This window comes from Artibeus jamaicensis, unplaced genomic scaffold (assembly GCF_021234435.1).
Source record: "Artibeus jamaicensis isolate MK-2021 breed Jamaican fruit bat unplaced genomic scaffold, CSHL_Jam_final contig_447, whole genome shotgun sequence".
Taxonomy (NCBI): domain Eukaryota; kingdom Metazoa; phylum Chordata; class Mammalia; order Chiroptera; family Phyllostomidae; genus Artibeus; species Artibeus jamaicensis.
Window position 1 is genome coordinate 2,759,106 of NW_026521834.1, and position 23,921 is coordinate 2,783,026.

The 23,921-nt window shown below is 35.3% G+C and overlaps 1 protein-coding gene across 4 annotated transcripts in view; it reads left to right on the forward strand.

Annotated features, from left to right (window-relative positions):
* ASH1L (ASH1 like histone lysine methyltransferase) overlaps nt 1-23,921 on the forward strand; it is a 188,771-nt gene that overhangs the window by 66,746 nt on the left and 98,104 nt on the right. For all 4 annotated transcript variants that reach the window (XM_053666283.1, XM_037132526.2, XM_053666284.1 and 1 more), the window contains exon 4: nt 19,048-19,786. In XM_053666283.1, coding sequence (XP_053522258.1) covers nt 19,048-19,786 — 739 coding nt within the window. The remainder of the gene's footprint in view (nt 1-19,047; nt 19,787-23,921) is intronic.

Consider the following 23,921-nt stretch of genomic DNA (forward strand, 5'->3'; position numbering starts at 1 on the left):
TTCTCTCCCTCTCTCCTTCCCTTCCCCTCTAAAGATAAATAAATAAAATATTTTTTAAAAAATCATGATATTGGTTGAAAAGATCTTTTCTAGAGGGTTTTAGGAAAAAAGACATAGTAGGCTATTTTTAACTACCTGCAAAAAAGAAAAGTAGAATTTGTACATCTTTCTAGATACATGTCCCCATAGTGACTTTGTATCTTAAGGTTATAAACCTAAAGTGTGATTAGTCATTTCTTAGTTTTTTATCCAAGAATTTTTTATTAGAAGATCACTTGAGACATATGGTCAGATAATTTAATTCCTTCATCAGGACAAGTTCTCACTGTCAAATTATATCATTATGGTATTTGTCAGATATATTTGATGATTATCTTCAACATATTTGAAGCTTTTATTAATACTTTTCTGCTAGAAATACAGTAGAATTCAAACAGTAGCGATAGTTTGTCTCATAATGGTTTGTTTTTATACTATTTCAAGGAGTATAGAAGTGTTATACTGCTTAACACCTAGTAACTAATTTTGAAGGTGTCAGTCTACACCAGTGTTCAGCAAACACTGCCTATGAACAGATACGGCCTTCGGCTTCTTTTTGTGCAGTTTTCAGGCTAAAAATTCCTTGTATATTTATTTTATTTTATTATTTTGTTTTGTTTTTATTTCATTTTATTTCATTTAACTTTTTATGCAGTTGTCCCAATTTCCCCTCTTCACCCCCCTCCACAGTGCCTGCTCTGCAGTTCCATGGTCACTCACCACACTGTTGTTCATGTCCATGGGTCCTTCATACAAGTTCTTTGACTAATCCCTTCATCTTCTTTCACACAGTCCCCACCTTCCTCTTTCCCTTTAGAGCTGTCAGACCATTCCATAATTCTATGCCTCTGGTTCTGTTTTGCTCATTAGTTTTTTTTTTGTTGTTCATTAGATTCTTCTAAGTGAGGTCACATGGTAGTTTTCTTTCTCTGACTGGGTTGTTTTGCTTAGTATAGTAATCTCCAGTTCCATCCATGCTGTTACAAAAGGTAGGAGTGACCATTTCTTCTGCTGCGTAGTATTCCATTGTGTAAATATATCACAGTTTTTTTTTAATTTTATTTAGTTATTTTTCAAGTACAGTTTTCTGTCTGTTTCTCCCATCCCAGCCCATTCCGCCCCATGCTCCCCACCTCCCTCCCATTTCCCACCCCCCTTAGTTCTAGTCCCTGAGTCCTTCATACTTGTTCCTCCAAATCCCTCCCCCTTTTTTCCCCTTAAATTCCCTTCCCTCTCCCCTCTGGTCACTGTCCCCTTGTTCTCTATTTCAGTGTCTTTGTTTTTAATCTGCTTGCTTATTTGTTTTGTTGTTTAGCTTCCTGTTAAAGGTGAGAACATATGGTATTTGTCTTTCAATACCTGGCCTGTTTCACTCAGCATAATGCTTTCCAGTTCCATCCATGTTGTTGCAAAGGATAGTAGCTCCTTTCTCTCTGCTGCATAGAACTCCATTGTGTATATGTACTGACAATTTTTTGATCCATTCATTTACTGACGGGCACCTAGGTTGCTTCCAACTCTTGGCTATTGTAAATTGTGCTGCTATGAACATTGTGGTGCATAGGTTCTTTGAAATTGATGTTTTAGGATTCAAGTCCTAGCAGTGGAATTGCTGGATCAAAAGGCAGGTCGATTTTGATTTTTCTGAGAAAATTCCATACTGTTTTTCATAATGGTTGTACCAGTCTGCAATCCCACCAGCAGATATCACAGTTTTTTAATGCATTCATCTACTATTGGGTACTTAGGCTGTTTCCAAATCTTGGCTATTGTAAATAAGGCTGCTGTGAACATAGGGGTGCATAATTTCTTTTTAGTTGATGTTTCCGGCTTTTTAGGGTAAATTCCCAGCATTGGAGTTGCGAGGTCAACAGATTGTTTAATTTTTAATTTTTTGAGGAAATTCCATTCTGTTTTTCACAGTGTCTGCACCAGTGTGCATGCAGCACTTGTTTTTTGTTCATTTATTAATGATAGCCATTTTGGCAGGTCTGAGGTGATATCTTATGGTGATTTTCATTTGCTTCTCTCTGATGGCTAGTGATGTTGAGCATTTGTTCGTATGTCTCTGGGCCCTCAGTATGTCCTCCTTGGAGAAATGTTTGTTCAGGTCCTTCACCCATTTTTTAAATTGGATTATTTGTCTTCCTGGTGTTGAGTCATGTGAGTTCTTTATTTTGGAAATTAAACCCTTGTCCAGTGTGTCATTGGCAAATATATTATTTCATGCAGTCAGTTCCCTTTTTATTTTGATGATGGTTTCTTTAGCTCTGCAGAAGCTTTTTAATTTGATGTAGTCCCATTTGTTTATTTTTTCCTTGATTTTCTCCTAGGAGATATATTGGCAAAAATATTGCATATATGAAATGTCTGAAATTTTACTGCCTATGTTTGCCAGTAGGATTTTTATGGTATCATGACATATATTTAAGTCTTTTGTCCATTTTGAGTATATTCTGGTGTATGGTGTAAGTCGGTGGTCTAGTTTCAGTTTTTTGTGTGTACCAGTCTAGTTCTCCCAACATCATTTTTTGAAGAGACTATGTTTGCACCTTTCTATGCTTGTGCCCCCTTTGTAAAATATTAATTTACCATAGAGACATGGATACATTTCTGGGTTCTCTGTTTCATTGATCTGTGTGTCCGTTCTTAGTTACCAGACTGTTTTGATTAGTGGCCTTGTAGTATAGTTTGATGTCAGGTATTGTGATCTCCTCAACATTTCTTCTCCTTTTCAAGATTGCTCAGGCTTTTTGGGGTCTTTTTTGGTTCCATATAAGTTTTGGGAATATTTGTTCTAGATCTGTGAAATACGAATAGGAATTGTGTTAAATCTACAGATTGCTTTGGGTAGTATGGACATTTTAATGATGTTAAGTCTTCCAGTCCATGAACATGGTTTATGCTTCCATTTATTTGTACCTTCCTTAATTTCTTTATTAAGGTTTTTATAGTTTTTCAAGTAGAGGTCTTTTACTTCCTTGGTTAAATTTATTTGTAGGTATTTTATTTTATTTTATTTTTTGTTGCTCTAGTAAGTGGTGTTTTTTCTTAGCTTTTCTTTCTGATAATTCATTGTTGGTATACAAAAATGCCATCGTTTTTTTAATCTTGACTTTGTATCCTGCTATTCTGTCCAATTCACTTGAGGATCGAGTAGTTCTTTTGGTAGATCCTATAGCATTTTCTGTATATACTATCATATCATCTGTAAATAATGATAGTTTTACGTCATCCTTTCCAGTTTAGATGTCTTTTATTTCCTCTTGTCTGATCGATGTTGTTAGGACTTCCAGTACTGTGTTGAATGAGAGTGGTGAAAGCAGACACCCTCATCTTGTTCCTGATCTTAAAACACTTTTAGTTTTTGCCCATTGAGCATGATGTTGGGAGTTGGTTTTTCATGTATGGCCTTTATTATATTTAGGTATGCTCCCTCTTTTTCCACTGTGCTGTGTGCTGTTATCATAAATGGGTGCTGGATTTACCAGATGCTGGATTTACCAGATGCTAGATTTACCAGATGCATTAACAGATGCTTTTGGTGCATCTGTTGATGTGATCATGTGATTTTTGTCCTCTGTTTTTGTGATTAATTTGTGAATATTGTACCATCATTGCATCCCTGGAATAAATCCTATTTGATCATGGTGTATGATCTTCTTAATGTAATGCTGGAGCCAATTTGCTAATGTTTTGCTGAGGGTTGTAACATCTGTGTTCTGCATAGATATTGACCTGCTATTTTCTTTGTTCTGTCTTTACCTGGTTTTAGAATTAGGATAATACTGACCTTGTAACGAGAGTTTGGAATTCCTCCCTCTTCTTGAATTTTTTGGAATAGTTTGAGAAGTACAGGTGTTAGTTCTTCTTTGAATGTTTCATAAAGAAGGGCTTTTGTTTCCCAGGAGTTTTTGGATTACTGCTTTAATTTCTCTAATTATTTTCAGTGTATTCAGGTTTTCTGCTTCTTCCTGGTTCACATTTGGAACATTGTATGTTTATAAAAATTTATCCCTTTCACCCACGTTGTCCATTTTCTTGGCATGTGGTTGTAGTTATAGTAATTTCTTACAATCCTTTGTATTTCTGTCATATCTGTTGTTAAATCTCCTTTTTCATTTCTGATTTATGTATTTAGGACCTCTCTCTTTTTTTCTTGATGAGTCTGCTTAAAGGTTTGTCCATTTTGTTTGTCTTTTCGAAGAACTGGCTCCTGGATTCATTATCTTTTGAGGGTTTTTTTGTTTGTTTGTTTCTCATTCTGCTCTGATCTTGATTATTTCCTTTCTTCTACTCACTCTGGGCTTTGTTGCTATTTGCTAGTTCTTTTGGATGTAGGGTTAGGTTGTTTGAGATTTTTCTGCCTTCTCTAGGTATACTTGTATTGCTATGAACTTCCCTCTCAGGGTGACTTTACGGTGTCCTATAGTTTTCGGGTTGTGTGTTCATTTTCATTTGTTTCCAGATAATTTTTTATTTCTTCCTTGATCTCATTGTTAATCCATTTATTGTTTAATAGCATGTTATTCAGTCTATATACATTTGAATTTTTTTAGCTGTTTTTTGAGATCGATTTCTAGTTTTAAGCCATCATGATCTGAGAATATGTTTGATGTGATTTCAATTTTCTTGAAAAAGAAAAGCTTGTTTTGTGTCCCACCCAGTGGTCTAACTTTGAAAATGATCCATTTGAAATGGGGTGCATTTGTGATTAAGTATATTTTGCTTCTTTGTGGTGAATGTTCTATAAATATCAATTAAGTTCATTGATCTAGATTGTCATTTAATGCCACTATATCCTTGTTGGTATTTTGTCTGAAAGATCTGTCCATTTTTGATAATGTGTGTTAAAATCTCCTACAGTTACTGTATTGCTGTTGACCTCTTCCTTCAAGTCCTTCAAGATTTCCTTTATTGGGTATTTGTAAGTTTACTAGGGTTAAATCCTTTTGTTGGACTGCTCCCTTAAGTATTTTGTAGTGATCTTTTTTCTATCTTTTATGGCCTTTGTTTTGAAGTCTATTTCGTCTGATACAAGTATTGCCACCCCAGCTTTTTTTTCTTGTATATTTGCATAGAATAATTATTTCTGTCCCTTTACTTTCAGTCTGTGTAAATCTTTCGTTCTGAGGTGGGTCTTTTGTAGACAGCATTATATATGTGTCATGTTTTCTTATCCATTCAGCTACCCTGAGTCTTTTAATTGGTGCATTTAATCCATATACATTTAAGGTTACATGGCCATTTTCTTGCTTGTACTTGTGTTCCTCTTTCTCTCTACTTCTTATTCTTAAAGAAGTCCCTTTAGCATCTGTCTCAATGTTTGTTTGGTGAAAATATTCTCCTTTAGCTCTTTTTTTCTTTTAATTTGGGAAGTTATTTATTTTGCCATTCATTTTAAATGAGCGCCTTGCTAGGTAGAATAGTTTTGGTTGTATGTTTTTGCTTTTTATTACTTAAAATATTTTGTGCCAGTTCCTTCTGCCTTGTAGTGTTTCCATTGAGAAATCAGCTCATTATTCTTATTGGAGCTCTGTTGTTTGTTACTATTTCTCCTTACTGCCTCTTAGACTGTCTCTTTGTCTTTATATTTTGCCGTTTTAATATTGATAGGTCTTAGACTGGCCCTTTTTGGTTTCCTCTTAATTGGGACTCTGTGCTTCCTGAACTTGCGTGGTATTTTCTTTTACTTTCTTTGTTTTTTAACCAATTTTATTTGTTTTTCTTTAGACAGCAGGGAAAGAGAGGGAGAGAAACATCAGTGTGTGGTTGCCTCTTGCGTGCCCCCTACTGGGGACCTGGCTTGCAACCCAGGCATGTGCCTTAACTGGGAATCAGACCAGTGACCCTCTAGTTCTCAGGCTGGCTGGCACTCAACCCACTGAGCCACACCAGCCAGGGCGGTGTGATTTTTTTCCTTCACCAGGTTAGGGAGGTTTTTTGTTACTATTTATTCAAATGGATTTTCCGTCCCTTGTTCCTTTTCTTCTCTTTCTGGTATTCCTATGATGTGAATGCTGTTACGTTTCATATTGTTCCAAAGCTCCCTTAAATTTTCCTCATTCTTTTTAAGTCTTTTTTTGTTTTGTTCATCTTACAGGGTGTTTTTTTCTACCTTGACCTCCAACTCACTGATTCAGTCCTCTACTTTAGCCTGTTTTTAATTCCTTCTACTCTATTCTTCAATTCAAATATTGTATTCTTCATTTCCACATGGTACTTATTCATAGTTTCTATGTCCTTTTTCATGCTGATGTATTTCCCACTAAGGTCTTTGTAGTTCCCATAAAGTTTCTTGTAATTCTCACTAAGTTCCTTCAGCACCCTTATAACCATTACTTTGAACTCTTGTATCTGATAAATTGCTTGCCTCATTTCATTTTGCTCTTTTTCTGGGGATTTCTCTTTTTCTTTCATTTGGGGGTTGTTTGTCTCTTTATCTTAGAGACAGACAAACAACCTGACTTTTTATTTTTTGGGTTATTTATACATATTAGATCAATCTATCTTGACTGTCTTTGGTGGTATTATGTGCTAGCAGTCTTACGGGACTCAATCATTTTTCTTTCTTTTACTCATCTCATATTCTTTTTTTCTTATAATATTCTTACTCTCTTTCCACCTTTATTAATATTTGCTCATTTTTCATTGATAACTGCAGTTGTTTTTAGGTGGTATTTTTCCTTGTGTTTATATATTTTTAAAGGGTTGTTTTAAAAGGAACTTAAAAAGTATATGTGAGATATCATATGTGTCCTCAAAAATCTAAACACTTACAATATGGTTTCTTGTTTTCCTGTTTCTGAAATTTGTTGGGTGACACTGGATTAAAAAAATTATACAGGTTTCAGATCCACAATTCTAAAACACATCTTCTGAACACTGTATTGCTTGTTCACTACTGCAAGTCTTCATTCATCACTCTTTATCCTCCCATACCTTTGTCCACCTCTGTCACTGCCTAGTCTATTATTATAGATGAAGCTTGCCAACCCTTGAAAAACAGAGATTTTAATAAGACACATATCCAATAAAGAAAATATTTATTTTAGGAAACGAAAGAAATTATACCTATAAAATTTTTCGAGGGACTTCTGCCAAGATGGAGGCGTAGGTGGAAACATTGTGCCTTCTTGCACAACCAAGTTTAAAAACAACAAAGTTTTAGCAACAAAAACACAGCCAAAACACAGAAAATTAAACTATACGGAAGTCCAACAACAATGTACCATTCGTCCAGACCGGTAAGAGGGGCGGAGCCAGCGGTAGAGCAGGTCGGGCAGGAAAGATCCCCTGGACTGACCCAGGTGTGCAGGCAGCTGTGGGCAAATCCCAGGTATGGGGTAGCAATGGGCAGACCCAGTAAGGGTGCAGGGCAGCAGGCTGACCTCTGTCACACATTCGCGCACAGATAAACCAGTGAAGGAGCGAGCATTGAGACAGACCGCGCAGGCCCCCCTCAACGGGAAGCAGCAGAGTGTACTGCTATTATCTCTCTTTGACCCCCGCCCCCACATACACTGTCACAACCCAGCGACCTGGGTGGCCCCGCCCTGGTGAACAACTAAGGCTTCTCTCCTCATATGTAACAGGCACAAACAGACCAAAACATGGCTCAAGAAGAACTCAGATCCCCAGAGCCCATAACTCTAAGTGACCAAGAAATAGCCAACCTATCAAATGCACAGTTCAAAACACTGATGATCAGTATGTTCACACAGCTGGTTGATTTCAGTCACAAATTAGAGGAACATTGAAGGCTAAACTAACTGAAATCAAGGGAAATGCACAGGAAACCAATAGTGATGGAAAGGAAACTGGGACGCAAATCAAGGGAGTGGACCAGAAGAAAGAAAAAAAATGACCAAACAGAAAAGGATGAAGAAACAAGAATTCAAAAACATGAGGAGAGTATTAGGAATCAATATCAGAGCAAAATTAAATGACATAGAGACTAAAAGAACAATTAAAGGATCAATAAATCCAGGTGATGATTCTTCGAACAATACACAAAATTGGCAAGCCTTTAAGCAGACTGATGAAAAAAAGAGAGAGGACTGAAATAAATAAAATCAGAAATGAAAGAGGAGAGATTACAACTGCTACCTCAGAAATACAAAGGATTGTAAGAAATTACTCTGCGAACCAGAGTATTGCGGTTCAATTCCCAGTCAGGGCACATGCCTGGGTTGCAGGCCAGTTCCCAGCAGGGGACTCACGAGAGGCAGCCACACATTGATGTTGCTCTCCCACTCTTTCTCCTTCCCTTCCCCTCTCTCTAAAAGTAAATAAATAAAATATTTTAAAAAGTTAAAAAAAAAAAAAGAAATTACTATGAACAACTATATGCACGGAATTTGAAAACCTGGGCGAAATGGGCAAATTTGTAGAAAAATATAATCTTCCAGAACTGAATGAAGCAGCAGAAAGCCTGAACAGACTGATAATAGCTGGCAATATCAAAGCAATAATCAAAAAACTTCCAGCACACAAAAGCCCTGGACCAGATGGTTTCACAGAGGAATTTGTTAAGGAAGAATTACTCCCTATCCTTCAGACTATTCAAAAAGATTCAAGAAGATGGAAGACTCCCAAACTCTTTTTAAGAAGCCATCATCATGCTAATCCTAAAACTAGATGAAGACACAACAAAGAAAGAAGACTACAGGCCAATATTGCTGATGAACATAGACATTAAGATCCTTAACAAAATGCTGGCAAACCTCAGGCAGCAATACATTAATAAGATCATACAGCACGACCAAGTGGAATTAATTCCAGGGATGCAAGGATAGTACAATATTCGCATATCAATAAATGTAATGCATCATATAAACAAAAGACAGAAATCGCATGACCATATCAATAGATGTGGGAGAAGCATTTAATAAGGTATAGTACCCATTGTGATAAAATCACCCTGTGAACTGGGAGTACAGGGAGGAACTTCCAGTTCCTCAACATAATCAAAACCGTATATGAAAAACGTACAACCAGCATCATACTCAATGGGCAAAAAACTAAAAGCTTTCCCACTAAAATCAGGAACACGACAAGGGAGTCCACTTTCACCACTCCATTCAACATAGTATTAGAAGACATAGCCACAGCAATCAGGAAAAAGAAATAAAAGGCATCCAAATTGGAAAGGAGGAAGCAAAACTGTTATTGTTTGCGGATGAAATGATAGTGTACATAGAAAGTCCTATTGACTCCACCAAAAATTTTAATGACCTAAACTGAATTTGGCAGAACAGCAGGATACAAAGTCAATACTCAGATATCAAAGGCATTTTTGTACACCAACAATGAAATATCAGAAATAGAAATCAGGAAAAAATAACCAATTGATATAGTAACAAGAAAAATATATTTCCTAGGAATAAACCTAACAAAGTAGGTAAAAGACCTATACTCAGAAAACTACACAACACTGAAGAAGAGAATTAAGGAAGACACAAATAAATAGAACCATATACCGTATTCATGGATTGGAAGAATTAACATCATTAAAGTATCTGTACTACCCAAAGTGGTTTATATATTGAACACAATCCCAATTAAAATACCAGTGACATATTTCACAGATACAGAACAAACATTTCAAAAACCTACATGGAACCATAAACAACCCTCCATAGCCACAGCAGTTTGAAAAAACAGAACAAAGTAGGAGGGATTACAATATGTGATATAAAACTATATTACAAGGCCACTGTAATAAAATGTTTGGTAGTGGCCTAAGAACAGACACAAACATCAGTAAAACAGAATAGAGAGCCCAGAATTAAACCCAAGTCTCTGGACAATGAATATTCTACAAAGAGAACGGGAGCATAAAATGGAGTAAAAATAGCCTCTTTAAGAAATGGTATTGGGAGATCTGGAGCTACATGAAAAATAATGAAACTCAAGACTTCCAGCCAAGATAGACACTTAGGTAGAAATCCTTTGCTTCTTCATACAACCAAAAAAAGGATAACAACCAATCTAAAAATCAGTAAACAACCAGAAGTGCCAGAAAATGAGCTGCATGGAACTCCAACAACCAGGGAATTAAAGAAGCAGTCAACAGACCACCCAGACCAGTAAGATGGGCTGATAGAGCCAACCCATGCCAAGGCAGCAGGCTATACAGGCAGGGCTGACTGAACAGGAAACTTAGACTCAGAGCTGACTGTGAACTACAACAGGGATTGCCACAGTGAGAGAAACTCCCAGTCTCACACAAGGGTTTGTTGGAAAGGGGGGCTAGAGCTGATCAGGTGAGCTGCATTGTTCCCTCTTTGGCCCCTTCCCCACAAACAGTGCTAAAGCAAGGAGGTTGCCCTGCCGAGGTGAATACTTAAGGTCTTGCCCCCTTACAATTTAATAGGTGCGTGGAGATAAAGAAATATGGCCCAAATGAGAGAATAGACCAAAACTCCAGAAAGAAAGCTAGGCAATGAGGGGATAGCCAACCTATCTGATGGAGAGTTCAAAGCCCTGGTAATTCAAATGCTCATAAAACTGATGGAGCTTGGTCAATAAATGAAAGAACAAATCAAGAATATCCAAATTGAAATAAAGCAAAATATTCAGGGAACCAACAATGACAGGAGGAAAACCAGAACTCAAATCAGTGATTTGCAACAAAAGGAAAAAATAAACATCCAACCAGAACAGAATAAAGAAACAAGAATTTGAGAATGAAGAGAGTCTTAGGAGCCTCTGGGACAAGTTTAAACATTGTAGTATCTGGATTTTATGGGTGCTAGAAGGAGAAGATCAAGAGCAAGAAATTGAAAACTTATTTGAACAAATAATGAAGGAATACTTCCCCAGTCTGGCAAAGAAAATAGACTTACAGGAAGCCCAGAGAGTCCCTAAAAAGTTGGACCCAAAGAGGAACACACCAAGATACATCATCAAATTACCCAAGATTAAAGATAGAGAATCTTAAAAGCAGTAAGAAGGAAGTTGAGAGTTACCTACAGAGGAGTGCCCATAAGACTATCAGCTGATTTCTCAAAAAAAAAAAAAAAAATCCTTACAGGCAAGAAAGGGCTGGAAAGAAGTATTCCAAGTCATGAAAGTCAAGGACTTACATCCAAGATTACACTATCCAGCGAAGCTGTTATTTAGAGTGGAAGAGCAGATAAAGTGCTTCCTAGATAAGGTCAAGTTAAAGGCATTCAACATCACGAAGCCCTTACTATATGAAATGTTAAAGGGACTTATCTAAGAAATTGAAGACCAAAAATATGAACAGTAAAATGACAACAAATTCACAACTCTCAACAAATGAACCTTAAAAAAAAGAAAAACTATGAAAACAAAAACTAAGCTAACAACCAGAACAGGAACAGAATCAGAGAAATGGACATAACATGGAGGGTTTCCAGTGGGGGGGGGGAGGCATGGGGGGGAGTACAGAGAATAAGAAGCATAATAGGTAGGTATAAAATAGACGAAAAGCCAAAATGGTATAAGAATCAGAATTCAAAGAACTTATATGTACAACCCATGGACATGAACTAATTGGGGGGAATGCTGGAGGATTTAGGGGTGTGGGGCAGAGGGGGTATAAATGGGGGAAAACAGGGACAAGTATAATAACAACTAATAAAATATACTTAAAAAAATGAATTTCGATAACCAACTTAACACCACATATAAAAATAAATAAACTCTAGATGGATAGAAGACTTAAATATAAGCCACAACACCATAAAAGTCCTGGTGGAAAACATAGGTAGTAAAATTTCAGCTATCCCACACAGCAGTATTTTCCCTGATACCTTCTGTATGGCAAAGGAAATACAGGAAAGAATAAACAAGTGGGATTTCATCAAATTAAAAAGGTTTTTCACAGCTAAGGAAATCATCAAATTGAAAAAGAAACTATGGAAAAACACTTGCCAATGATACCTCAGACAAGGTTTTGATCTCCAAAATATATAAGGAATTCATATGAGTCAGTACCAGGAAGATAAACGGTCCAATTAAAAAATGGGCAAAAGACCTGAACAGTCATTTCTCCAAGGAAGACAAACAGAGGGTCTGTAGGCTTATGGAAGGATGCTCAGCATCACTAGCCAGCAGAGAGGTGAAAATTAAAACCACGGTGACAATACCACCTCACACCAGTCAGAATGACCATCATTAGCAAATCAGCAGACAACAGTGCTGGGCGATTACACAGAGAAAAGGGAACCCTAGTGCACTGTTTGTGGGAATGCAGACAGATACAGCCACAGTGGAAAACAGTATGGCATTTTCTAAGAAAACTAAAAATGAAACTGCCTTTTCATCCAGCTATTCCACTGCTAGCATTATACCCTAAGAGTTCTGAAACACCAATTCAAAAGAAACTATATACCCCTGGTTTCATAGCAGCATTATTTAATTAGCCAATTTTTGGAAACAGCCTAAGTGCTCATACATTTACACAATGGAGTACTATTCAGCAGAAATGAGGGAATTCCTAATCTTTGTTACAGCGTGGAGGGAACTGGAGAGTATCATACTAAATGAAATAAGTCAGATGGTGAAATACATGCCATATAATCTCAGCTATAAGTGGAACCTAATGAACAATACAAACAAACACACAAAATAAAACCAAATGCATGTAAAACAAGGAACAGACTGACAAGGACCAGAGTGGGTGCGGGAGGGGGATAAGGGAACAAAGAAGGAGAAGGGCCTTTTTAAGGAACAAGTATAAATGACCCATGGACATGGATAACAAGGTGTGAGGATTGACTGTGGGGAGGGCAGTGAGCAGGGAACATGAGAACAATGAAGGGGCAAATGTAATAACCCAACAATAAATAAATTAAACAAATGCTGATATGACAGTTATCACAATACAATCTAACAAAATTGTTTTCAAAGAAGTTAATGACAACTAAGCTCTACTAGAGCCATCTTATGAAAACAACCAGAAGGACATTTTGGGCACCCCAGTGCTTGCTGACTCTTTAAGATTTCTGCCCAAGTAACATGTTTCTTCTCACATTTTAATGCCAAAGCAAGTCATAAGGGTAACTCTTAAGTCGAAGTGGCATGAAATTATAATTCTGTTGAGGGAGGGGGCAACAAAATATTTATAAATGATGATAGAGTGCATCACATTGGCATTTTGGGAAAATGCTAAAACATTACAGTATGGAAAATGGATTGTGGCAAAAAACAAATAGGTAAAAACAGATAATGGCTTCAAGTTTGGATATATTGAATTTGAACTGGCTTTGGTTTATTGAGGTGGAGATTTTAGGTGGCCATTTGGAAGCAGTGGTTTATAGTTTGAGAGACATAGTAGAGATACTGATCTAGCAGTACATACATAAATTTAAATCTGACAGTGAATGAGATTGCTCTAGGAGAAAATGTATTAAGAAGATGACAGGGATGAAGATATAAGAAATATTAGCATTTGAAAAGGAAGTAGAAGAAACGATGTGAGTGAATGACATAAAATTTTAAATAGATTTTTTAATAGAAAAATCAAGGAGTACACATCTTAGAAGCCTTTTAATGTGAGATGTCATAAAGAGGTCAAGAAAGATTTGGACAGAGAGTGTTAAATGATTGAGTAATGATTTTTTTTTAGAAAACTAGTTTGCACGTGTAGAACTTGAGTAATTTGGTAATGAGAGGGAGAAAGAAGTTTGTTGCAATTTAGGTGGCTTTGGAGTAAATTAGAGCTCTTTATTTTCAGCAGTATGGTGGTAGATTAGATATGCAGAACAATCAAACTTCTTGGTACCTAAAACTAAAAATACTAGATAAAATATGGAAAACATTTCTTAAAATATTACTGAACTTTTAAGTAAGAAACTGGAAACAAAAGTCTTGATTGAACAGAAATAAAGAGCATTAATTCTGATTGATATCTGCAGAGAGTTCCTGATCACAAGCTTATGCTCAACCTTTGTCTCTCATGCATATTTGTATTGTCTCTCATATTCTGTGAGACTCAGAAAAAAAATAATTAAAATTTCTTATAGATTGGTAGTGCCCATTTGCCTGGCAAATTTAATTTTCATTTGAGATAAAGCTGAGATTTTTTGATCAGTATGTCCTCCATTTTGGTTGAACTTGCATTTTTTTTTTTAATATTTAAATTACAACCATGACTATATATGGTTCAGTGGATTGAGTGCCAGCCTGTGTACTAAAAGTTCACTAGTTCAATTTCCAGTCAGGGCACGTGCCTGGGTTGTGTGACAGGTCCCTAGTAGGAGATGCACAAGAGGTAACCACACATGGATGTTTCTCTCCCTCTCTTTCTCTCTCCTTTTCCCTCTCTCTAAAAATAAATAAAGAAAATCTTTTAAAATTTTTAATTTAAGTTACTATGCAGAATTTGCTTCAGGTGTATTGCATAGGGATTAGATACTTATATAACTTAAGTATTCACCCCAATAATATTTTTCCCAACTGGCACTGTACATAGTTATTGCAATATTATTTATATTTCCTATACTGTGCTTTAAGATTCCACACATAAATAAAATCATAGGGTATTTGTCTTTCTGTGTCTGACTTACTGCACTTAGCATAATACACTGTAACTCTTTACATGTTGTTAGAAATGGTAAGATTTGATTCTTTTAATGTCCAAGTAATATTCCATTGTAAATGTATACCACATTTTCTTTATCCAGTTTTCTATCAGTGGGCACTTAGGTTGCCTTCATATCTTGGATATAACACTGCACTGAACATAGGAATGCATATATCTTTTCAATATAATGTTTTGGATTTCATTAAATACCCAGAATTAAAATGGCTGCGTCATATTGTAGTTGTATTTGCAATTTTTTGAAGAACCTCCATATTGTTTTTCACATGTTCCAGTTTACAGTTCCAACAACCATGTACAAGAGTTACTTTTTCTCTACATCCTTGCCAGCACTTACTGTTTGTTGATGTATTGGTGATAACCATTCTAATAAATATCTCATTTTGGTTTTAATTTCTACCTGTCTCTGATGAATAGTGACATCAAGCATCTTTTCATGTGTTTTGGCCATTACTGCGTCACCTTTGGAGAAATGTCTATTCATGTCCTCTACTCATTTTTTAATCAGATGTGTTCTTTTTATATTTTGAATATGAAACTCGTCTGTATCATTGGCAAATATCTTCTTCCATTTAGTAGATCTGTTGTCTGGTTTTATGGATGGTTTCCTTTGCTGTACAAAATCTGTTTAGCTTGTCGTAGTCCATTTGTTATTTTCTGTTGTTTCCCTTTCTCAAGGAGACTTACAAAAAAATAATACTAAAATTAGTGTCAAAGAGTTTATTGCCAGTGTTTTTTTCCTAGGAGTTTTATGGTTTTGTGTCTTAAATGTTAGTCCAATTTCAGTTTTTCGGGTGTACAACCTTTTGGCATTTCTGAACCATACTAGAAGAAGAAAAGTTGTCTTGGACCGCACATTAAATACACACACACTTAATGAAAACAAATGAACAAAACCAAAAGATTTTAAGTATATATATGATTTTGTGTTGGTCCACATTCATAGCCATCCTGGGCCACCCTGTCAAGAAATTGGTCTATCATGTCATCTATAAATAATGACAGTTTTACATCTTTCTTTCCAATTTGAGTGCCTTTTATTTCTATTTCTTGTCTTATTGCAGAGACAAGAAAAGGATTTTCTTGTCTAGCATTTTCAATACTATATTAAATAAAAGTGGTGAAACTGGACATTCTTGTCTTGTTCTTGATCTTAAGTAAAACACTTTTATCTTTTCACAGTTGAAAATGATGTTAGCTTCGTGTTTGTCATGTACTGCCTTTATTGTGTTGAGGTACATTTTCTATATTTCTCCTTTGCTGAGAGTTTTTATATAAATGGGCGCTAGATTTCGTGCAATATTTTTTTCTATACTAGTGATATGATAAGATTTATATCTTTCATTTTGTGTATGTGGTATATCATGTTAATTGACTTGCAAATACTAAACCCCTTTTTCCTCAGGAATAAATTCCACATTATCAAGGTATATGATCTTTTTAAAGTATTGTCGAGTTTTATTTGCTAATATTTTTTCGGGGTATTTGCATCCATGTCTATCAGGGACATTGGCCTATAACTCTTTTTTTGTAATGTCTTTGTCCATTTTTGGAATCAGGGTAATGCTGCCTCATGAAATGATCTTGGGAACCTTTTCTCCTGAAATTTTTGGAATAGTTTTAGGACAGGTGTTAAATTTTTCTTTGACTGTTTGATAAAATTCATCCATACAGTCATCAAATCCAGGATTTTTTGGTTTTTGTGAGTTACTTTTTTATTTCATTAGTAGTTAGTCTGTCCACATGTACCATTTCTTCTTGATTCAGTTTTCGAAGATTGTATGTTTCTAGGAATTAGCAGTTAAAGTTTTATCAGTTTTGCTTGTCTTTTTGAAGAGCCAGCCCTCTGTATCATTGATCTTTTGTATTGTTTATTTAGACTTTATTTTCATTCCATTCTTTTTTATTTTGTATCTTATATTCACTTTCAGCCATGTTTCTGATTCTTTTTCTAATTCCTTTAGATGTAAAGTTAGGTTGCTTGAAATGTTTCTTGTTTCTTGAGGTAGATCTGTATTGCTATGAATTTCCCTCTTAGGACTGCTTTTGCTGTATTTCATAGATTTAGAGTTCTTGTGTTTTCATTTTCATCTGTCTCAAGATATGTTCTGATATCATTTGGTTTCTAGTTTTATGACATTCTGGTTGGAGAAGATGCTTGATATGATTTTAATATTCTTAAATTTATTGAGACTTTTTTTGTGTCCTAACACATTGTCTACCTGGGATAATATGCTATGAGCACTTTAAAAGAATGTTATATCCTGGTGCTTTGTGGTGATTTTCTTTTTTAAATACCAATTAAATTCATCTGGTCTAATGTGTCATTATTTGGAGCCGCAGTTTTCTTACTGATTTTCTTTCTGGAATATGTATTTATTAATATGAATTAGGTGTTAGTCTGCTACTATGACTGCATTACTGTCAAACTCACTGTTTATGTCCATTAGTATTTGTTTGTGTCCAACCCACAGCCAGTGGGCCATGTGCGGCTCAGGATGGCTGTGTATGCAGCCCAACAGAAAATCATAAATTTACTTAAAGCATTATTAGATTTTTTTTTCCCTTAGTGTTTGTGTATTTAATTCATGGCCCAAGACAACTCTTCTTCCAATGTGGCCCAGAGACACCAAAAGTTTTGACACCCCTTGCTTTATATATTAAAATGCTCCTGTGTTGTGTGCACAGATCTTTTCAAGGGCTATAATCTCTTGTTGAATTGATCCATTTTATGTAATGTCTTTGTCTCTTCTCATAGCCTTTCTTTTAAAGTCTCTTTGGGACTAGAAACTTTATGATGTCATTCACTGATATAGAAAATCTGGAGGAGGAGCAAGGATAAAGGAGGAGATGATGAAATTGTAAATATGGAGAATTTGAGAAATTATGAAACATGTAAAAGACTTAGAAAGAAGTTATATATATATAATAGAGATTTATGAGCCACCAGAATTTAGTCGATAATTGAATGAAGTGCCAGGGAGTGTAGTGTTGAAGCCAGAAAAGGACTTGAACTAGGGAGGTTGAGAAACTATAGAGCATTTATTTTTCAGTTTTTCTTCTTATTGATTTTGAAGGAGAGACAGAAACTTCAGTTTATTGGAGTTGCAAGTAATTGGAAGATAATGGAAATGTATTACCAGAAACAGTGGAGATAGAATATTTTTAAGGTTAACACCATTTAATGTATTATCATTTCACTTATAATCATGTAATGTACATGTATAGAGAAAAATGAGTTCTGTGGGCGCAGCAGACTATTACAGACAGGGAAGCAATCAGGAAAAAAATTACCTCGAGGGAAAACATGAAACTGCATTTCATGCCTGTCTCCATAAAATGGGGAAGGAGAAAGATCTTACAATTACAGTTATTAATAGAAAATTATCTTAGGTCATTCTGTCTCAGCTGCAGGAACTTCTGATGATCCACATCTTGGGTCCAGGTCTGGTGTAGGCAGGATTTTAAATAATAGTAATATAAAATATAGCTGAGAGTTTTAAATTTTGAAAATATTCCATTTAAAGAATACTTAGTTTTTTTAGGAAGTTATTAGTAATTTGATAAAATTTCAGTGTTGTCAGATAGATGCTATTAGGATCTCGAATGCCTAGAGTTTATAAAAGAGTGTCTAGAATAGTATATTTTATAGTCATGTAGATAAGAAATTCATTGATTAACTTTGGAAAAGTATAACATGATTATTAGTAGTAAACCATGCATTTTGGGAAGTGGCCCATTATGATCTGAGTTTCCTAATACTGTAAAACTAATACAGCTTACCAGAGGAAGTTGAGCATTTCCCACATTAATTATAGTCATAAAAAGTTGTCGAGTGGTACTGAAGAAACAAAGATGACCCCATCCTTGGGCCAGTAAGATAACAAGGTTTATCTAAGACTACTTATTTCTAATTTTGCTGTCAATATATATTCTTTCTATACTAGTTTGTACAGATTTTTTAAATTGTAATTTTAAAGCTTTGCAGGAGAGTTTCATTTCTATACCTTTGCACTTAAAACATTGTCAGGAAAAAAGGTCTGAGCTAGCAATATCATCTATATTTAAAGTTTAGATCTTTATCCAGGATCCAAGATTGCTGTGACTGTCAAGTCCTTTAACTGGATCTTCATTTTTGAAGAAATTAACTCTTATTTCTGCTTTTCATCTCAGAGAGTGAGAATTGTTGTTTTAATTCACATATCATTAGGGAAATATGGGTCAATTTTGAATTATGGTTACTGTAATGTACCTTACTTAGGAAAGTAAGCTGTTGACCAGTCTGTGAAAGACAAATGCATATGGTATTATGATGTTTCATCTTGCTGTCAAAAATAAAGCAGTATTCCTTGTCTTTTATCCAGTGTAGAAAGTTATTTTAATAACTAGCTGTGTTTAATTTATATCTATATGTGATTTGTCTTATTATTTAGTGAATGGAGTTCCCTCTCGAAGTCCAAGATTGGTTTCTTCTGGGGACGACTCCGTGGATAGTCTGCTGCAGCGGATGGTACAACATGAAAATCAAGAGCCCCTGGAAAAAAACATTGATGCTGTGATTGCATCTGCCTCTGTGCCACCTTCTTCCAGTCCAGGCCATAACCACAGCAAGGAACGATCCCTGGGAAAGCCAGACAGCCTTCTAGTGCCTGCAGTACCCAGTGACTCTTGTAGTAACAGCATCTCACTCCTTTCTGAAAAGTTGCCAAGCAGCTGTTCCTCTCATCATATCAAGAGAAGTGTAGTAGAAGCTATGCAGCGCCAAGCTCGGAAAATGTGCAATTATGACAAAATCTTGGCCACCAAGAAAAACCTGGATCATGTAAATAAAATTTTAAAAGCCAAAAAACTTCAAAGACAGGCCAGGACAGGAAATAACTTCGTGAAACGCAGACCAGGTCGACCTCGGAAATGTCCCCTCCAGGCTGTGGTATCAATGCAAGCATTTCAAACTACTCAGTTTGTCAGCCCAAAATTGAATGAAGGTGAAGAAGAAGCAGCACTACACCTTGGTCCTGATACAGTTCAAGATGTCATTGAAGCTGTTGTTCAGAGTGTGAACCTGAATTCCAACCATAAGAAGGGATTGAAGAGGAAAAGTTGGCTTTTGGAAGAACAGGCCAAGAAAAAGCAGAAGCCATTCTCAGAACAAGAGCAAGAGAATACCAAAAGGTAATTCCTTGTTTAACATTTTATCTCAGTAGAGGAAAGTAGCGTTTATGAAAAGGTAACTTATCTATGTTGCTGCATAATTCAGTTAACCTGAAAACATTTTATTATGTAAGATTTGTTCTTTTGTGTTCTAATTAAAAGTGCTCTTACTTGTGGCTGTCCAAAGTTATAAGTACATACAAAGCAAAATTGTAATGTTCCAGTTCAAGCCTGTCACTTTATAGATGAAAAAAATCAAGGTCCAGAGAGATTATGTATGTATTTTATCCAGTATATAGCTATGTGAGTGGAATTGTTTTTATTATCACATCATTTTATCTTTACGGTGCTCTAATCTTTTTATCCTATCACCAAGTACATTTTAAATCTTCATGCATGTTAGATTTATTTTCTTCAGTTTCCTTTTATAGTTTTACTTTTTTGTAAAAGTTATAGAGCTGAAAGCCAAAAATTACAAAAGAAAAGACCATTTAATCCTTTTGTTATATATCCAATCATTTCTTTCCCTGAAGGTTTATTTGATGTGTTTAAATGAATCAATATAATATTCACTGTTTGCAGATAGCTTTAGCTTTACTAAGTACAGCATGCTCAGTCTCACTAACATTGTAATCTTTGTTCACAATTAGAGAAGTACAAATTAAAACTGCTAGATACATTTTAAGTCTTTCAACATATATTGTCCAATAGCCTCTTGAATGTCACATCTGTTTATACTTTTACTATCATATAGTAATAGTTGTATTATACTATTTACTTACCCTTATCTACCCTAAAATGTATCCTTTTAATCTTTATCAGTCTGATATAGGTGAAATTCACTTCTTAAATGTTACTTCCTACATGTTTCAATTTGCACTTATTTGTGTATTTGGAGATTAGAATTTGTTTATGTTCCTTACCTTTTTTTTTTATTTTTAAGTGATATAGTCAGAATATTAACTCTTCATGTTTGTTCTTTGACATTTAGTTTTATTTATATTTTCTTGCCATATATATCCTTTTATACCTTTTTAATGCATTTATAAATATGTGCATATGCAAATCTTATTTTAAGTACTTGGTAATGTACTATACTTAATTTTGTAACTTAACTGTTTCTCTTCCTGTATCACGAACATCTTGTCATTGGTAACATGAATTATACTATTCCATGCTATGAATATATTATAATTTATTTACTCTTCTTTGATGGATTACATACTACTTTTTTACATTTAGGACCTTAAATCAATTGCAGTTTATTTTGTTTAATATTTTACTTGTTTATTTTTAAAGAGGGGAAGGGAGAAGGGAGAGAAACATCGATATGCAAGAGAAACATCAGTTTGTTGCCTCTCACATACCCCCAACTGGGGACCTGGTCCAAAACCCAGGCACATTCCCTGACTGGGAATTTAACCAGCACTTTTTGATCCATGGGCCACTGTTCAGTCCACTGGGCCTCAACAGCCATGTCAGTTGAAATTTACTTACGTGTAAGGTATGAATTAATACTATGTTTATGGTCAGTCATTGTCAAGGTTGCAGATTTGTAAGCATGGCTATTTTTAAGCTGTATGCATTTATATTTATATTCCCAGTGGATTTTAGTAAAGTGGTTTTTGTATTGTTCATTTTTTTGTTTAGAAAGGCAAAGAAAGATATAATTTATTTTTTTAATATTTTATTTGTTTATTTTTAGAGAGAGGAGAAGGGAAGGAGAAAGAGTGAGAGGGAACTATCAATGTGTGGTTGCCTCTCATGTGTCCCCTACTAGGAACCTGGCCTGCAACCCAGGCATGTGCCCTGACTGCCAATCAAACTGGCGACCCTTTGCTTCACAGGCCCGTGCTCAATCCACTGAGCTATGCCAGCTAGGGCAGAAAGATATAATTTAAAAAGAGACTTAATGTTTTTGATTTTTAAATGATGGTGTTATAACTCTTTATTATTTTATCCTTTCCCTTCTTATTTGAAATGATACTTTTTTCATATACTAAATTCTTATGTATATTTGCCTTTTAAGGTTTTTAAAAATATTTTTGTATATTCTTCCCATAAGTCTGTTTTGGAGTTAGTGTTATTCATTTATAATCAGTGATGTTTTAAAATCACTGTACAAAGAGAATTATTTGTGTCTTAACTATACTAAGAAAGTGACAGTTTATGACATCTTGATGGTTCACTTTAGGAAGGGTCACCTTAGAAATGTGCTTCAATGAGAAAAGGCTTCATTTCATGTAAGCCTGTGTATTCCAAATAATTCTAGTGTCATTGTCAGCAATATTAATGTCTTATTTTCCACAATACTGTATTCCGAAATTTGATGAGAATATGAAGAGAAGGTAGGGATATGACACAGTGAGTTCCCAGAGACAAGTTTGTTACCTTTCTGTATCTGGTACCTATTATAATATTTGATATGGGCCAGGAATGTGTTCATTTATTTATTCATTCTGTAAGTATTGCAAAATTATTCATTCCATGTGCTGAGGATAGATACAACATAAGCAAATATAGATACATTCTCCTTCCTCATGGATCTTACAGTCTAAGTGCTATTATGAAGAGTTACTTAGGGGTATGAGGATATATCAAAGACATAATTGACTTATCCTGTAGAAGTAATGATTAAGTTAAAATCTCAAGAATAGATACTATCTGTTATTTAAAGGAGAAAAGCTAGAGCAAACATTATAGGTTGATGAGTGTGAAAATGCATGGTAGGTTCAGAAAAGTTGAAAAAAGCTATTCTTGCCAAAACACAGAGTGCAGTAGAGTAGTATGGTGTTCAAAGAATCCAGAGAAAGGATTGTGGGAACCAGATCATGCAGAAGGTCTTGTATGCCATGTTAAAGAGTTCTTTGTCACTATTGGTGATTCATAACAAACCAGAATAAAAGAATAGTATAGTGGTTATAAGCTGAGTTCTAGACTGGGTTCAACTTCTGATTCTTAAAGGAAAAAAGATAAGTTTTAAAAACTTAGGTAAAAAAATAAATTATAATAAAAATATGTAGAACTTAATATTATGCTACTTATTGAAACATGGGTTGTATCTAAACCAGTCCCTAGAGGGAGATTTCATAGATTTTAATTCATATATAATCTTTTTAAATGCTTAGAAAGGTACAAAGTAGGAGTTCAGTTAAAAAATCAGTAAAACAAGAGAATAAGCCTCAAAATGCAAAGAAAAGAAATAAAACATATACACTGAATTAACAAAATAATGCTAAGATATAATAGAATCACTGAAGAACAGAGTTCATTGGAAACTAATAAAATATACAATCCTCTGGTAAGATTAATCAATACTGAAAGAGAAAATGAATAATAAAGTAAGGAATTTAAAAGGAGAGCTGTATATGAGAAATTAAAAAGTGACTACTCTAAGAATTTTATGCCTGACAGATTGGAACCACCTCTAGAAAACATTATGTAAATTGAGCCCATAATTTAAAATTGTGCCACAAAGAAATCACCCAGACCAGACAGTTCAAAAGAGATTTCTGCCACACTTTACAGAAAAAGATCATTCCAGACTTTCAGTCAAGATGGTAGCATATGTAAACATGTCTCACCTCCTCACAACCACATCAAAATTACAACTAAAATATATAACAACCATTACTCAGAACCGTCAGAAATGAGTTGACTAGGAGTCTGACATCTGTCGAATTAAACTACATTGATCCAGATGGTTAGGAGGGACAGACACAGAACAGGCTGGACCCACATCCATGTGTGGTGGATAAAAATGCAGGAGGGGTATCTTCGGATCAAGTAGTCCCAGCCCCACACTAGACCCCCCCAGCCCAGGTTGCCAGTGCAAGAAAAATAACTCCCCAAAACTTCTGGCTGCATAAATCAGTGGGGATTGAGTCATTTTTATAATGAAATAAACTTCTGGAGTCCCAGGCAGTTTTCCTTAAAGAACCCACACACAAACTTAGACTCACTCCCTCTGAGCTCCAGCACCAAGATAGCGGCTTGAAAGGCACCACTGGCATACAGGGAGGAACTGAAGTGTCTGCCATCAAGATGAGCATTGGAGGATAGCTTTCTCATAGATATATAGGTGGGCAGAGGCAATTGTCCCTTTTCTGAGCCCTCCCCCTACAGAGCCACATAGCCCACCCAAACTTTTAACGAT